General features: G+C 40.9%; 1 protein-coding gene across 1 annotated transcript in view; it reads left to right on the forward strand.

The window, feature by feature from the left end:
- Positions 1-16,511, forward strand: part of adamts3 (ADAM metallopeptidase with thrombospondin type 1 motif, 3) — a 198,215-nt gene that overhangs the window by 59,870 nt on the left and 121,834 nt on the right. The window contains 1 exon segment of the mRNA XM_038704466.1: positions 11,896-12,092. Within this exon segment, the coding sequence (XP_038560394.1) occupies positions 11,896-12,092 (197 nt within the window).

The raw sequence follows: 16,511 nt of genomic DNA on the forward strand, positions 1-16,511 counted from the left end.
AAACAGCTGTCTGGTAACAGACAGGACAAACTCATCAGGGAAGTCATCATCAGTGAAATCAGCTGCATTATTACTTGGAAAAAACCTGCATACTCTTAATTATAGTTTTACATTTCATTTCATCAGTTTGTTGGTCAATTTAACTTTATTTTATTTTATTTTTGCCACAGCTGAAGAGGTTATATTTTTGCCTTTGCAATCAAGATAAAAGACAAACCAGAAAGAATATTTAAAAAACATAGTCTGTAGAGAGCTACTGGGCCTGCTTTATCAGAAACAAAGTGTTAGACAATCATGCTATATATTGTATGTGCCAAGTAGTATGACTGTACTATAGTACATTATAATATGATATATTCTAGCATTCATTCACAAACATAGGCTCCCTTCACAATTTTAAATCACCCCCAACTTTTTAGTAATGTTTCAGTATTTTAAGTTCTTACATTTCTGTGTTTTATCAGTTGTGCTGGGCAGGGAGAGGGAGTGGAAACAGTTTGTCACTTGACCTTTCGACGATGACATTGGGTTGTTTGTTCTTTGAGAGAAAGAGAGAAAAAAATACGGATGCAAGTCACCAAAATATATTGAACTCCCTGAAAGGAAATACAGTGAGCATTTCTTCCAAAAATCCAGTTCGCACCCTTCCATGAATGAAGCCTAAGTTTTGCTGCATGTTGTAACTGACGGACCCCAACAAGGCCTACCGTTGTCTGCTTCAAGACTCTCTTTCTCTCTCTCTCTGCCTCTCTTAACTCACACACAAACACACTCCACACAAGTCTGATTGTCTATTACTCAACAGCATAACAGCAACAACTACAGCACAACAACAGATAAGCAAGTTTGCAACAAAGAGACACTTTTTGAGTATAAATATGCAGGTTTAAGTTGAATGAATAGTTCAGCTTGTTTGATTTTTTACTGAAAGCGAGATAAGCAGATTGATATCAATCTCATGTTTTTTGCAAGTACGAAGCTCAAGTCAGGACATGGTTAGTATAGCTTAGCATAAAGTGGAAGAAAGTGAAAGACTGGAAGCAAAGGAAAACTGCCTCGCTCGGTCCAAGTTAAAACATATACTAATCAACCACCTCTAAAGCTCATTGTTTAACCCATTTTATCTCATTTGTTTAATCGGTACATGAAATAAAAACAATGCACTGAAATAAAGTACCTCTGCACAGCGTCAGGCTATAGTGCAGGTTGCCACAAGCAGTGGGTGAGCACAGGTTTTTATTCTGATGCTAATATCAGAGCTGTATCAAAAATAATTCAGAGACCAAGTGCTCAATCAGTTTCACATCCAGGGGACCTTACGGTGCTCTTGAAGTTGAAAAGACCTGTCACAAAAAAGAAAACACTCGTCAGACACAGAATAAAGAAAAGAAAAGGTTTAATCACAGAAAAAACACTGAAACTAGCTGGTATTTTAAACATGAACAGTTGCGGCTCATCCAAAAAGAGACTTTTCAAATGCTTTTCCTCCTTTCTCTGTCTTAGTGCCTGAGGAATGTTTTCTTTTCTGTGACCTGTTTTTGAGGGTTTTGAGGCAAGTCAAAGTCAAGTCTCAAGTCTGTCAGTGCAAGCCTCAAGTAAAGACAGTCAGTCTTTATAAGGACAATGCAAATCAAGCTGCAAGACATCCAAATTTCGGAATCCTGCGTCCTCCGTCAACATCCTCTTCGGTCTCTTCGCTTCTGCAATTAGCTAACGTTATGTCTATAGAGGCGGCTGACCCCAGTTATGTTGCATGCTCGCCCGGCTTCGGCTCAACAAAGGTGCCGCTGTCCACCTGCAGCAGCATAATGTTGCTTGAAGCTTCATTGGCAAGCTAGCCAACAAAGCTATACTGATCCAAGAGCACTTAAATTATGTTACGGATTAATTTATTATCTAGTAAGTTTGCTAACTTGAGATGTTTTAAGTTATAAGTTACTAGGTCAACAGCAAGAAGACCAGCTTGGCATCTCTCCTGCATCCTTTCAACTCTTTTAGCTCTCATCAACTCCTTCAGAGGAACAGCACCGAGCCACTGGTACAGATATGTGGACGACACCAGGGTCAAAATTAAAAGCCAGGAAGTGCAAGCCTTCACAGAACACATCAACTCTGTGGACAGTAACATCAAGTTCACACGAGAAGATGTTCACAACAACAGTTTGGCCTTCCTGGACTGCGCTGTACACATTGAAGAGGACAGGAGCCTGCAGATTGGTGTTTACAGAAAACCCACACACACAGACCAATAGCTATTCTTCAATTCCCACCACCCAGCATAAGCTAGGGGTCATGAGAACACTGCACCACAGAGCGGAAAACATACCAACAAGCGCCCAAGCCAGAGAGAAGGAACAGAAACACCTGAAGGGGGCACTTACAGCCTGTGGATACGCTAAATGGACCTTTGTGAAAACAGCCACAAGATCCAGGAAGAACAAAACTACAGGGGAGGAGGAAAAGAAGGTCAAACGCAACAACATTGTGATTCCATACGCGTGTCTGGAGTATCAGAGAAACTCAGGAGGATTTTCAACAAACACAACATCCCTGTGTTTTTTAAACCCAAGTACACGCTAAAATAGATGCTGGTACACCCCAAAGACCGCACACCCAAACACAAGAAAAGCAATCTAGTGTATGCGTTCCAGTGCAGTGAGGAATGCACAGACCTGTATACTGGGGAGACTAAACAACCACTACACAAACGCATGGCTCAACACAGAAGGGCCAACTCCTCAGGTCAAGACTCTGCAGTCTACTTACATCTGAAGGACAGAGGACACTCGTTTGAGGACCACCAGGTGCACATTTTAGACAGAGAAGATGGATGGTTTGAAAGAGGTGTCAAGGAAGCCATCTACACCCGGGTTGGGATTGAGAAGCCGTCGCTGAGCAGGGGAGGGGGTCTACGCCACCACTTATCCCCCACCTACAATGCGGTCCTTTCATCACTTCCCAGGAAACTCAACAAACGCAACCTAGTGACCTCAGGTGAGGATGCCAACGATGGTCGTTCAGTCTTGGCCTCGGTCCTAACGACCATAACGACTGTCGTTACAACAGCCAGGAACACTAATGAACCAGCGGTATCAACGATCCTGGCAAACGACCCCAATGAGGTTAAATAGTTGAGTTTCCCTGCCAGTCAGTCAGAACTGAAGAAGTCCTTTGGATGAGGGACGAAACATCTTCTAGTATCTTCAACCAAGTCCAGTTGCCCTTGACTTTAACCTTCGTTGGATAACCATGACCTGGATGATATCATGTTCTTGGTTCTCCCCCTCAAAAAACTTTTCACATGATGAACACAACAATCCTTAGTGTATTATACAGTACAACACACTACAACTAATTACAGGTTGTTTTGTAACTGCTTAGACATGTTTTCAAAACTATGTCTCCTTTTTTCAAAACTCGCAGTTTCCAAAACTGCTCACACAAAATGCAAAATGCCTCATATCTACTTCAAAATTAAACACTGCATTCAAAATACCATAAACACATCTCCAAATGAAGCACAAATGGCAAACACTTTTTTCATAATATTACATTTTTGGATGGCCCATGTACACACTGTTGTTCTAAATCTAAAGCTCTTTTGTCTTTCATAGGCTTATGTGTACGTTTCCATACAATGTTCCAGAGTGAAAGTAATCTGCTGAGAGGTGTCAAAAAGTACACTGCAAACACCAATGCAATATTGAAACAGAAAATATCAATTTGGCAAAACATTGCTGTTGTAACAGTAGCACAGTCTTGTATACTGTAGCATTCAGGATAACAAAACCTAGGGGCGACTTTGTCCACATCTCATGAAAAAATTTTGTGTGACGTATCCATCCTTGGACAGAGGCAGCCTCAGTGTCCCCACATGCTTCCTCCATTGCCTGGTCCTTGTCCTCCATGATTACTTACTGTAAAAAAATTTACAAAATATTGTAGTACAGCATGATAACCAATCTCATTAATACAATGCAGTGCATAAATGGATGGCTTAGAGCTACAAATGTTTTTGCAATACTATGCAGTAATATGCATTTTACAGTACAATGTTGATGTAAGGCTGAAATAGTCATTAGATAGTTGCAACCTGTTCTAATTTGAAGGTTAAAATTATGGACGCTTCTGTAGCTGGACTCACATGATCAATAAGTGTGTCCCTGATTTCATCAGAGATTGATGTCCTTCCTTCTCTTCTTTGCCCTTCTCCTCTTCCAACTCTTCCTCCTTGAACTTGAACTTGTCCTTGTCGTCCCGTGCCTCTGCCTTCTATTCCCCTTGCTCTCTGTCCATTGTTGGCATCCAATGTTCAAAACAGCTAATCTGACTATGGACTTATTTATAGGCCTATACTAAAGCAGTGATTGGTTATGATCAGTTAAGCAGTTAGTGTTTGCACAAGTGAGGAGTGGGTGTGTGACCTGGTGAATAAGTGTAGCATTTTGATTGAATGTGTTTGGAAAAGAAAAGCAAGTCACTTGCTGTTAGATTTTTGTGTCTTTAGCGGGGTCTGTGCGTGTGTTCACTCGCACAGACTTCACTCGGTTTAAAACTTGAAATGACGTCACAAGTCGTGGTGGATATTCTACAAGCACAGACCAGGTAATGTTAAAGCAACATTGAACACAGGGTGCAGAGGTTGGTTTCGGCTGTTTGAGTTGTTAGATAGGCTGCGTCATTAACAAGCAAGCGGCTCACCTGCTGCCATGATAACGGATCACGGGTGGAAAAATATGGAAAAAAGATGACATCGTAGTCTGCCAAAGCCTCCCTTCACTGCTTGTTCGGGTGGGTGATTTGCAGGCTGATCAACATCCCGCCCCTCCTGTGACCATGGTTTGACTTTATGTGTATTCAGAGCCAGTGAGCAACGGACTTTAATTGTCGGTGTTAATTAATTAATGCGTTAACGCGATGATAACACGTTAACGTGCCCAGCCCTAGTTTGGAGATTTGGTGTGTAGTTTTGCTCTTTGAGTGAGAGGTTTCAAAAATCGTGTGACATGTACAGACCTCACCTCTTCTCTTCGTTCTCCACTTCATCGTCCTCCTCCTCTTCCTCTCTGGTGTCTTCTACCTCTTCCTTCAGATTTCTCTGGATCCATTGTTTCAAAACTGCATTAACCGATTCTGTCCCTTTTTATCTATATATTGAAGCTTATGATTGGTGTGTTATCAATTTTGACTGTGTTTCCACCTGGGTAGCTGTGTGCTAATTGAGCTCAAGCTGTACTGACTTGAGTGAACAATATTGAATGTTAGTGTTTTCTCAATGACCACATGGTGTAGTCAATGAGAAATGAAGGGATTTGTGTTTAGATTTTGGGAAATGGTTTTGAAATTTTAGTTCAATAGCAATTTTAGTTCAATGTTTACACAATTGAGAAAAACTAATTTCATTGAAAAACTACACATAGCACCTTTAATCCATAGTCAGATTAGTGTTGTATACATTGATATAGTGTGCTGGCATTAATGAAGTGTTGCTCATTGACCTGATATGGAAACAATGTAAACCTAGGTTGGAGTAATTATCAATCTGAGAGACTGTTTACATTCAAAGTCATCATAATCGTTGCCCTTTTCTGATCACACAGCCTTGTGAAAAAAATGTATGTGTGACAGTACATGCAAGCATGCAAAATGACGCGTTTAGAAGGAGGCACATTGGCAATTTGTCAGCTATCACCTTGGTGTTTTTTCTTCAGGATATATTTGATGTCAGTAAGGTTTATTTTTAACCTTTCATGTTGTCAGTTTTGCCTGCTAACCATTAAGTCCTGTGGAGATTGTCTTACTAAAACGTGACATTCTTCTACCAAATAGGCATGACTACAAAGATTATGTTCCAGCAGAATAATAGAGCAGCTCATGGAGATGGCTTTGACTTTGGCAACAAACTTTGAAATTGATGTTAAATCATCCAGCAGATGATTAAATTGAAATTTAATTGGGGAGTGAAATTCATGTTCCATTTTTTATTTTTTTTGCATTATAGCTTTGTATGTGATTATATTTGCATGGTGGAGTCTCAACTACACATACATTAGTGTGATGCAGAAGTGCTCCTAAGGCACACTAATCCCATGTCACATGGCAAAATTTAAAGCTTCTGTAGGAAGACTATGGCCTACCTTCCACCTGTCTGATTCTCTGTGTTGTTGCTGTTCGGATGTTCCTATTTGTCTCGTAAGTTCTTTTTGCATCCCAGGCCCGTGTGTGGATAGGTTTGCCTTATCCATAGCTTCAGGACTGGACGCTGTATCACTCATGCAGTGTCCTCTTGCGAGGTCTGTTTTAGACCTTTTCTGGCTTTGTCCAGCCTGTTCCACATTTTATTTAGGCAGTGCAGGATTTATTTTGTGTTTAAATAGCTAGTTTGAACACAGAAGGTGAGTTTTCATTTGGTGAAGGATTATTAATAGATTTCTTTTTTCGGCCGCTTGGGACCAGCAGAATAAATTGTGAACTCTGCAGTGATCACCTTTAAAAGTTGTTACGGTGAACCAGTTAGCAAACAGATAAGCAGACACAGAGCAACAGAGCATTTCTTTGGAGTTGTGTTTTCTGACTACTTGACAAATGTATATTCATTATTCACTGTCTTTTCAGCTCTGTTTTTGGTCTGAACAATCTTCTGTTGGACAGGAGCTTTTGTAAACAGCTTTTACAGCAAGTTAGTTGAGCATCTAATCCTGCATACTTTCCATACTTTTTGTGTTCTGTGTAGTAATTGTACATGCGTACATGTATCTATTGTGTCTATACAGCAATATCAACCTTTATAAATGGTCAATCAGTAACAAAATAAAATCTTTTTTTGATTTCCTTTTACACAGACAAGCACACGATTACTGTGGGTCAAAGCATCTGTGACAAGCTTCTTAAGGAACATTTCTATCATACATAGTTTTTTACTTTTGCAATGAAAGACTGAGTTTATGTTCTGAGGCAAACCAGCCAAGACCTAGAAATCATTAGTAATGCTTTAATATAAGGCCCAGTGGGAACAGGAGTGTTGGCTTCCATTTTATGCCTAAAACTCCCCACAAGCCTATAAATAGGGTTTCATAAGCTTCGGGTGGGCCACAGAGAATGCACATAGACACAAACGCACCTTTTAAAATCTCCTGCCCACTTCAACACAGAACCACAAACCTGCATGGCGTCTCCACCATGTGAAATGCTTTAGCCAGCATCTTGTCTCCTGTTGCGGTGCTCTGCTGGTAATTAGGCTGCTGTTGTTGCTGCTGTCACCAGTCATATTCAACACTATTGAGGCAGGGAGAAGAAAAGGGCTAAAACAATATTGCCCTAGTCGTAAATCCAGTGTAATTATGCTTGGGTTTATGTGCCCTAGGGAGTCAAAAATTCCCTTACACGACAAGAAGTACATTGCCAGCACAAAATCAACGGCAGCTTCAGAACACCTTGGTGGTGAAACCACCACACTGTCAAAATGATAAAGCTAGAAATGGTGCTAATTTTGTTTTCTAATCATACTGAATTAGGGCACCTGACTTCAGGCCATTGTTCACTGACTCGTGCTTCTATGAAACCCATATCTAGCTCCAAACAGAATGAAATTGTGCAGTCACAGCATAACAAACATTATTCAAGGCCACTGTAAAATGAGATGTCAACCAAGAAAGATTTGTGGCATTAAGGGCTTTGGTCACACATTGCCTTCTTTGTACGGACAAATAGAGGACATACATCAGACCATTTGGTGTTTCACATAAAGAAATATGGGAAGAAAAGAAACCTCTGATCAGCACCACGTTGGGCCCTGCAAACATATGCCACACATTGCTTAATGTCAACTGTCTAACTAATAACTAATAAGAAGTTTTAACACTGAACTCTGAAATGATATGAAATATGTGTAAATTTAGCCAAGTTCTACCTTGATGTTGTCTGACCGGCAAAGGTCCGTGCGTGAAGTAAAATTTATCTGCCGTTGGTAACATTGTATGATGATGGCAGGAAAATGACAATTATGAATTTTGTTCAAGTACAAGTTGGATAATGGAACAAGCCGACGCTTCGGTGCGCTAGTCATTGCACGTCTTCATTCAATGAGACAATAACACAGCATAGTGCAAAAAAACATTGGCTCTGGAAAAATGAACTCACATGGGGTAATGCAAATAGGACAGTAAGATTAGGTAATACCCCCTAAACTGGCAATTTTCATCATACAATGTTAACAACTGCAGATGAATTATACTTCACACATAGACCGGCAAATTACTCTTCCATAGGCACATTTTATTTATTTATTTTTAATTCAGATTTTATCGCTGTCATTTGTTGGCTAGCTATGTAGTGCTATCCAAACAAACAAATGCAATATACAATATGCAATTCTGGCAATAAATCTGTGTCCTTTCCCCTAATGGGGGTTGTTGGAGTATGGATATTAATGTCATCACTGCAGACACAGTATATTTCCACTCTAGGCTGATGGCGAGTTGCCTGTCGCCTACCTCTGTGCCATTTTTAGTTTGTGGCGGCTCTGGCTGGCCTCGTTGCCACCTTGCCATACAGTGCCACGTGTGGGCAGGCGCTGGCTGGGGGCCTCTCCCATCTCCTGGGCTGCTGCTGCTGCTGCTGCTGCTGCATGGTGGGGCTCCCATGGGACGGGGCTGTGGGGCGGGGTGGGTGTGGGGGGACTCGCCACTGACTGAAGCACACTAGTGGTCTTAAGGAGCGCTGCTGAGGGGAAGTCCTGTGCGTTTGATGTAAGGACCTCAGAAAGCCTGTTTACACAGGAGGGGGAGGGGGGAGCTGGCTGGCTGCACAAGAATGCCTGTGTCATGACGGGAGCGGCGGAGAGGAGGAATGCATTCCACAATCCCAACACTGTCGGAGCCGCGCCAGGGCTGAGGTGGCAGCCATTTCTTCCTATTTATTTTAGCTCCCTCTTCACTCAATCACTGGCCCTGTCTATGGCCCTAAGCATCCCTGGAAAAATGAAAAATGGCCTTTGCTTTTATTTATGGCTTGAGATTTCTAAGTGTTTGCCAGAACAGTGTCTTCACCCAATGTGGGTGAAATATAAAAACTGTGAAATGTTTTGCTTTAATCATTTATTTACTCTGGGGAAGTTTACAGAGCACAGAAGAGTGCTCTGCCTGACCTTCTTCAAGAACAGACATTCATACTTAGGAGATTTCAGTGGAGTCATAGTTCATTCTTTTCAGGTTTGCAAGAGAGTTTAGTCTTTATATTCAGTCAATGTGACCAGGTGGGAATTCAAAAAACTGTAGTGAGATGGATTTAAATGTCCTTATCTTCCTCCAAGAGCACTGCATTGTGGGTCAATCAACACATACGGTTGAATGGTTATAAACAGATGCTTATGTTCATCTGATTCTTCATGTGATCTTACCTGGTTTAAAGCCTAGAGACGGTTAATTCCAGTACAGAGTGCAGATTCATTGGTCAGGTTCAGCTAAATTCACAGGCACTGGAATGAAATTTGTTTTGATTCACCCCGCTGCCAAATTTTCTAGCAAGGCAGGACGAGGACTTACCAAAACGTCTTTAATACACAAGCTACGTGTGAGTCCATGTGACCTTTGTTTACCAACCCTGGCTTGTTTGTAAATGGGCAGCGTGAACCTACATGAACCCAATTTTTAGTTCAAGGCTAGCAGTGTGCTGGCAGACTACAGGCAGAGGTTTATGGACCAAATGGATGATGACCTCCCTCGCCTTCAGTTTATATTCAGTTTGAGGATCAGAATGAAGAGTTCCTGGCCTTAAACAAATGCAAAGGGACTCCAGCTGGCCACAGCCAGGGGGTCTGCAGTACAATTTATTCTGAAAAATTCTACAATTGGGACCATTATCCAAGCTGTGCAATACAAAACATCAGCCTAACAACTATAGCTTTCATAGCTAAGAGTGTTGATGGTATGTATGCGAAGTGCACTACATAGCTTATGGCCTCTGATCAAAGCAAAAGAGGGACATTTTAATCAGTTGCTTTTTCTTTGCTCTGTTATTTAATTGAGCATATTTGCACGTGGAGGTTTATAGTATGAGAATTAAAAGTTCATTATTACGGTAAAAGTATCACATGTTCACCTCATGTACTTGGAATTTTTAGTGCACAGAAAAAGCTAACAGAAAATGTGTATCTTTTGCTTTGCTGATGCACACAGTGGCAAAATTCAAATTGCAGTGTTTCTGTTAATGAAATGTTTTATGTTTATAAACTCTGGATTTTATTAAGTAGTACACTTGTGCTTGCATGATGTTGTAATAATAGAGAAGCTCTGAGAAAACAATCTCCTCTGCATTAAAACATTTGAGGAACTGTTTCAAACAACCTAGAGTGCACTTAAGGTTCGACTCTTCATTTCAGTTTGAGATTATGTCAAACAGGATTAAATTATATCAAATACAAGACTAAAAAAAGGGGCAATTTTCCACCGCGGTTGAGGTCAAACCAAACAAACAATAGTCATAATCACAGCCTTACTGTTGGCAAGCAGCTCCAGCAAAGCAAAAACTGTCTCGCTCAAAGACACCCTGATGATTCATTCACATCCCAGTAAAGATTTTCCCTGCCAGGTTTTCAACCTGCAATTCTCCTTCTGGCTGCTTTTATGACCAACCAAGCTGCTGATGCCCGAAGGAAAGTTATATTTTCATTCATTATAGTGGACCGTAAAGCAGCAAAATCTAAAGTAAGTGATATCTGTGGCCACCCTGTCAGTTCTCAGAATAGGAGTCATTTGCTCAGGATTACAGAGGGGACCAGACGAAGGATTTCACAACAGCAGTGCTCCCTGAGAGGTTTAATAGAGACGGCCTTCAGAGTGTAAAGCTAAGCAGTATTAGGGAGATGTTAAGTACTGGCAGGCCGTTCCATCAGAAATAGAAGTATTAGCCATTTCATGGTGTGATTCAGCAAGTGCAGGGGGGATCGAAAACTGTCAGGCCAGATAATTCACAGAAACGTCCTTTGAAGTCAAATCAAAATTTACTGTTATATAACTATAGTGAATAATCTGTGAATTGTAAAAAAATGTTAGTATAGATATAGAATGTTTGCGTTATGGTGCTATGAAGCACTATAACACAGAGAACCAGTTTTTGTTCATAAAAAATAGCCATGGTTTGAATGTCCCAATAGCAGTTTAGCAAGGTATGAGCAGCTTTTACTACCGAGTCACAGGCCTGTTATCCGTGCACACTCAATGGATTTCGAGTGTTAATGTTGGCTGTTAGCATCATAAGCTTTCAGAGCGTTTATCTGACAAAGCCAGCAGCCCAAAGCTTCGTTAACGGAATGCACAGTATGTCCGAAACATTCACCGTGTGTGGTACAGTATGTCACATGCTAACTGAAATACACACTTGGTCAATGTTTATTTTCACTTTCAATTAATCTGAAATATTTGCCAAATGGTTTAGTCTGTTTGCAATGATATAAAACAGAGAAACCCAATTATGTGAGAACCAGAAAATGGACCTGGCAGTTTTGCTTTATGAACCAATGATTTACAAATAGTTGAGCGATTTGTTTGCAGTTGCATACATACAGTATATAAAACAACAGCCAGGAATCACCAAAATGTATCCTCTATCACCGTGACCTCTGGTATTTACAACATTTACACATTCTGTATAATACCTGCAGCTAAATGAGACACTCAATAATACTGATTCAACCCTCTGACAGCTTTTGTGTTTTTTAATAAGTGTGGTTTTCTGTGGTTTTCTGTGTTGATCGAGGTGTGAATATTCTCAATAATCATTTTAACATAAAAGCCCTACAGCAACAAACATTAGTGTTTTCCGGTAACTGCTCACCGTTTGTGATGTGACCCACACCTGCACGTCATCCACATGTGCCCTGTCTTGATCCCTGTACAGAGCCAGAGCTGGATGTTGCAGGGACGCTTGACTCTGTGGCCCGGCAGGTCAATGAGACTGTCCACCGTCGCCGCCGCCGCCGAGATGCCGGGGAGGACGACTACAACATTGAAATCCTGCTGGGCGTTGATGACTCTGTGGTTCGATTTCACGGCAAGGAGCACGTTCAAAATTACCTCCTCACTCTCATGAATATTGTAAGTAACTGCCACTCATTTTTCTTACCACCTTGAACTCTCCAGTTGCAGTGTAATGCACTTTGAATCTGAGTTGTGTATATGCATTGGTCTTTGTGCTGCACAGAATTTAACAGGGATGTGCGTTTTAGTAAGCGTGTTGATACCAATGTAAGTAGTTTGGAAGGACAAATTCTGTCCAGATACATAGAGCCAAAATCCTTACACCACTTCCCGTCTTGCCTCTGTACCACTACCTTCAGTAAAGTAATGCAATTTCCCCATGTGTTCCTGAGGATCACTATCCGTGTTCTACGATAAAGGAGTATCTACTCGAGTATCTACTTGCTTTTTTAACAAGCTTCTGCTTCATCTTGCTCCTTTTTTTATTGTTTAAAACACTTAATAGATATTCTTTTTCCTTTCTTATGTTGCAACGCTCTTATTGTATTTTCATATTTTATTTTAGTTTTAGTTTTGTTCAAAAGGAAGAAAGAAAGGAAGAAGTTGAAACCTTCATTTTGTCAACATCATTAAACAGTTATTATGTTAGAAAACAAATACAGCTCCCATTATAATATACCTGCACAGCATGTAGCCTACTTACAGTACATCATCATAACTTAGTTTGCTCCATATCTACGATATCCACCAACAGTCTCTGCTAATGTTCTTGTTGTTTTTTTAAACATTTTGGGCCTGATTTACTAAAGGTTTCCGTGAGTGAAAACGTGTGCAAACTTGATATCACCAGCAAATTAGCACGTAAGCTCTACTAACGAATGACGTCTTTCAAAAGCACAAGATAGCACTTGTTGTTCATTTAGTACTTTTGCCTTAATGAAAATGCAATTTGGGGTGTAACATGCAAATACATTTATTTACTACACGCAATGTGATCTACCAAGCCTAATTTCACATGAGTTCAACACCCTCTGTATTTAATACGTTTGAAAGTAAGGTTTTCCTGCGGAAATTACCAATATTAGATAATATTATTCTATATTGGTGGCACGGCGGCTCACAGCAAGAAGGTCGTGTGTTCAAACCCTGGTTGCCCTGTCCTTTCTGTGCGGAGATTGCATGTTGTCCGCGTGGGTTCTCTCCGGGTGCTCCAGCTTCCTCCCTCCAAAGACAGTGGTGCACGGATCACGCGTAAAATTCATCCAGCCAGAGGGAACGATCACCAACTGTTCACAGCGCCGGTCGTAATATAGTGACACAACCCATTATAGGTATCGGAGAGGGAATGGGGCGTATAGGACCGGGGACAGGAGATCGTGGAGCGACCAGGCACGGTGCGGACGGTCAGTGATTGTTCCCTCGTGCAGGATGAAGCACGATCTGCTGGCATTTCCTTGCGTCTGGGTCATTCCATCATACTGCATCTGTTTTTGCTTGGATTTTCCAAAGCAGTTTTTCCAGGTGTGCTCTCCCCAGTACTTAGTGCAATCTCAGGCAGGATGGGCAGGTACCATTTCCACATACTCAGGACACACTGAATGAAACAAACCAAGGTTTTTACTTACTCAGTGGCTGCTTTCCTTCCCGACTCTCCATGGCGGAAACCAGTAAAACACGCCCACCTCCATTGTGTTTGCTCCTGTTGTCATCTACGCAATAATTCTTAGTAAATCACCCATAACAGGTACTAAAATTGCACGTGCAATATTTTAGAATGCACACGCAATTTAGTACTCTTTATTCGGGATGTTAGTAAATCGGGCCCTTTATGTGTAAAACTTTTACTTCCTTTTGGTCCTGCAGTCAGCCAGGCTTAAACTTTTTCAGTTCTCTCAAATGTTTTTTGAAAGTGGAGTCTGTATTAGTAAGCACTTGGTTCTGTTTCCCAATGCCAGAAACAACACAGTGGAGGTTACGCGACCCTCTAATCTGCTATATCATCCACATACTGTTTGTGACTGGTCATGATTTGAATATACAAGATGTAAGCTTAAATAGTTAAACAGTTTCTTTCCTGAGCCCTCTGCTGTGGCTCCATGTTATATTGATAGATATAGGATGGTCATAGACAAACACACAGCTGTTTGGAAGTCTAATATATCCTTGAATGTATGCTGTCATTTGCACCAGGATACCAACTGGCCTCTCTAGAAATAATTACCTCAACACAAAGGAGCGTGCCATCAAATCCCAAACAGGGATTATCATACCTTCTATGTAGATCTGTTTTTGGGTGTAGTTTCACCTCTTCGGAGTCATTGAATCAAAAAGCTCTTCACTGGCATTTGACAGTCTATTCAGGCAGTGATTTGCCTCAGGAGACAGATGAGAATTGTAGTGTTTACTCATCACAGATGCCATATAAAAGCCTCACTAGTGGTGGAAGAAATTGGCCATATGTGCGACAATTTGCTGGCTGCACTGTGAGACATTCCTTTAATGAGACATTTTTAATACAGACGGAGAAGCAGGCAGAACACTTGCTGCTCTCTGTGGAGAATGGCTTCACTATGGAAGATTGTGCTGCTGTTCCCACCAGACAAGTCTGCTGATGACCAATTCTTCCCACAGGGACTGGGGACGGGTTGAAGATGATTGTGTGCCACATTTATATATATACATATTTAAATATTGATATGATCAGAATCAAAATGTTTTTTAAACCGTTGATGACATGTTGCGGGGGCGAAGGCTTGAAATATGAAAGCAGCTATAGCCGACAAAATCAAAGAAATGAAACTGATTTTTGACACGAAGGTTATGATTCTGGATTGGAGGACGCTTCTGTGTATTGGCAGGAGACCTATGAGCCAGCCATCTACAGGATTGGGCTGTCATTGGTTTTGTCAGGGTGATATCGAGCGTGTCACAACTTACGCCTGCCAGCTGTTGACTGCCGAAGGGACCGTATTCTTTATGACTTGTCGTGTGTTTGCTGTGAAGGCATTGTTCCGGAAATATTTAAAAATCTGTTTTCAGCCAGCACTGCAAATCCATACAAATACATATGTTCAGAAGCAGTGAATGCTATTATTGTGTTTACACTTTTTCTCCACAGTCCTTTACCATTTGCTTGTATTGTGTAGCTGAATTACCTCAATTGAAAAACTGTCACAATGATGAACGCTGATTGAGTTCCTCCACTATTCAGATGAGGTACATCTGCCGAGTGGATGGAGGCTTTCTGGTTCAAACGCTGCAAGCTGGGCTGACTCGCAGGATTTTTATTTGTTTGTCAGTGGCAGCCAATCAGACACACAAGAACTGAGTTGACCTGTCAAAACAAACAGATATCATATTTGGTATGATAATCAAATATCAAAAATGTGATTTATAATTTATTATGGAAGCTCATTTCTGTCAGGAAAAGAAAACAGTAAATGAAATGTCAGGAATGGTAAACATAAATATATACCAATGAAAAAAGTCAAGATTACGAGATTGTTCAATTTTGTAAGAAATTAAACTGTCAGAATTAAAATCAAATCATTTTGACTTATTTCGTATATTTGACTTACCATGTCATACTTTCCCTTAATATTAAGTTATTAAGTATATATTAAGTGACTTAGTATCCCATAATTGTGGCTTGTCAAAAATTTGACTTGGTATCCCTTAATCTTTATTTATTATCCCATAATTTTGACTGAATTGTGAGGCACAACCATGATCTACAATGTTCCTGGTTCTGTCATTTGTTACTTGTTATTTCCCATCCTTCTCTCCCCTTGTTTCTTGTCATCTGTCTACTATCACTATCTGATAAAAGATACTTACCTGAGGCTCCGCCTAATCGAACATTGGTTCACTCTCCACTTTTTTCTTTGTTCTTTCGCAAGAAAAATGTGATGCCATGTGTTGAATCTACCAAGGCATCTCTCTCTCTCGCAGTGATGATATTATGGGATTATTTATGGTGTTTTCCAGTTGAGGTCCTGGCTCGCTTCGAGGCAGCTTGAGCTCTGGCCTCTGAACAATAGATTACTGTGATTGACAACAGTGTCCGGTTACAGCCTGCCATGTCTGTCTGCCTACTCCCCCTCTCTCCTCTGCGCTTCTGTCTTTTTATCCATTCTCCTCTGCTCTCCTCTCCCTTCCCTTCCTCTTCCCTTCTACCCTTCTAGTCTCCCTTCTTTCATCATCTGATCTCATCTAATCTTGTATCCTTTCCTCTCCTCTTCTCACCTCTCCTTTTTACTTCTTCCACTTCTATCCTCCCTTCTCTCCTATTCTCCTCTTCCTCTTCTCTTTTTCCTTTTGCTCTCATGCATCTCCTCTTCCTTTCTCTTGTCTCATCTCTTTTCCTATCCTGTCCCCTCCGGTCCTCCTTTTCATCCTGTCCTTGTCCCTTTTGTCCCTTTTCCTCACCTCCTCTTCTGTTGTTGTTTTATTTTTCCACTTTTAAAACCTCTTCTCCTCTCATCTGCTCTTTTTCCTTTTATTCTTTTCCACTCGGTTTGATTTCTCCTGCTTATC

The sequence above is a fragment of the Micropterus salmoides genome, unplaced genomic scaffold (assembly GCF_014851395.1).
Source record: "Micropterus salmoides isolate LMB-PRFRI ecotype aquatic unplaced genomic scaffold, ASM1485139v1 Ms_hic_scaffold_7, whole genome shotgun sequence".
In the NCBI taxonomy this organism is placed as follows: Eukaryota; Metazoa; Chordata; class Actinopteri; order Centrarchiformes; family Centrarchidae; genus Micropterus; species Micropterus salmoides.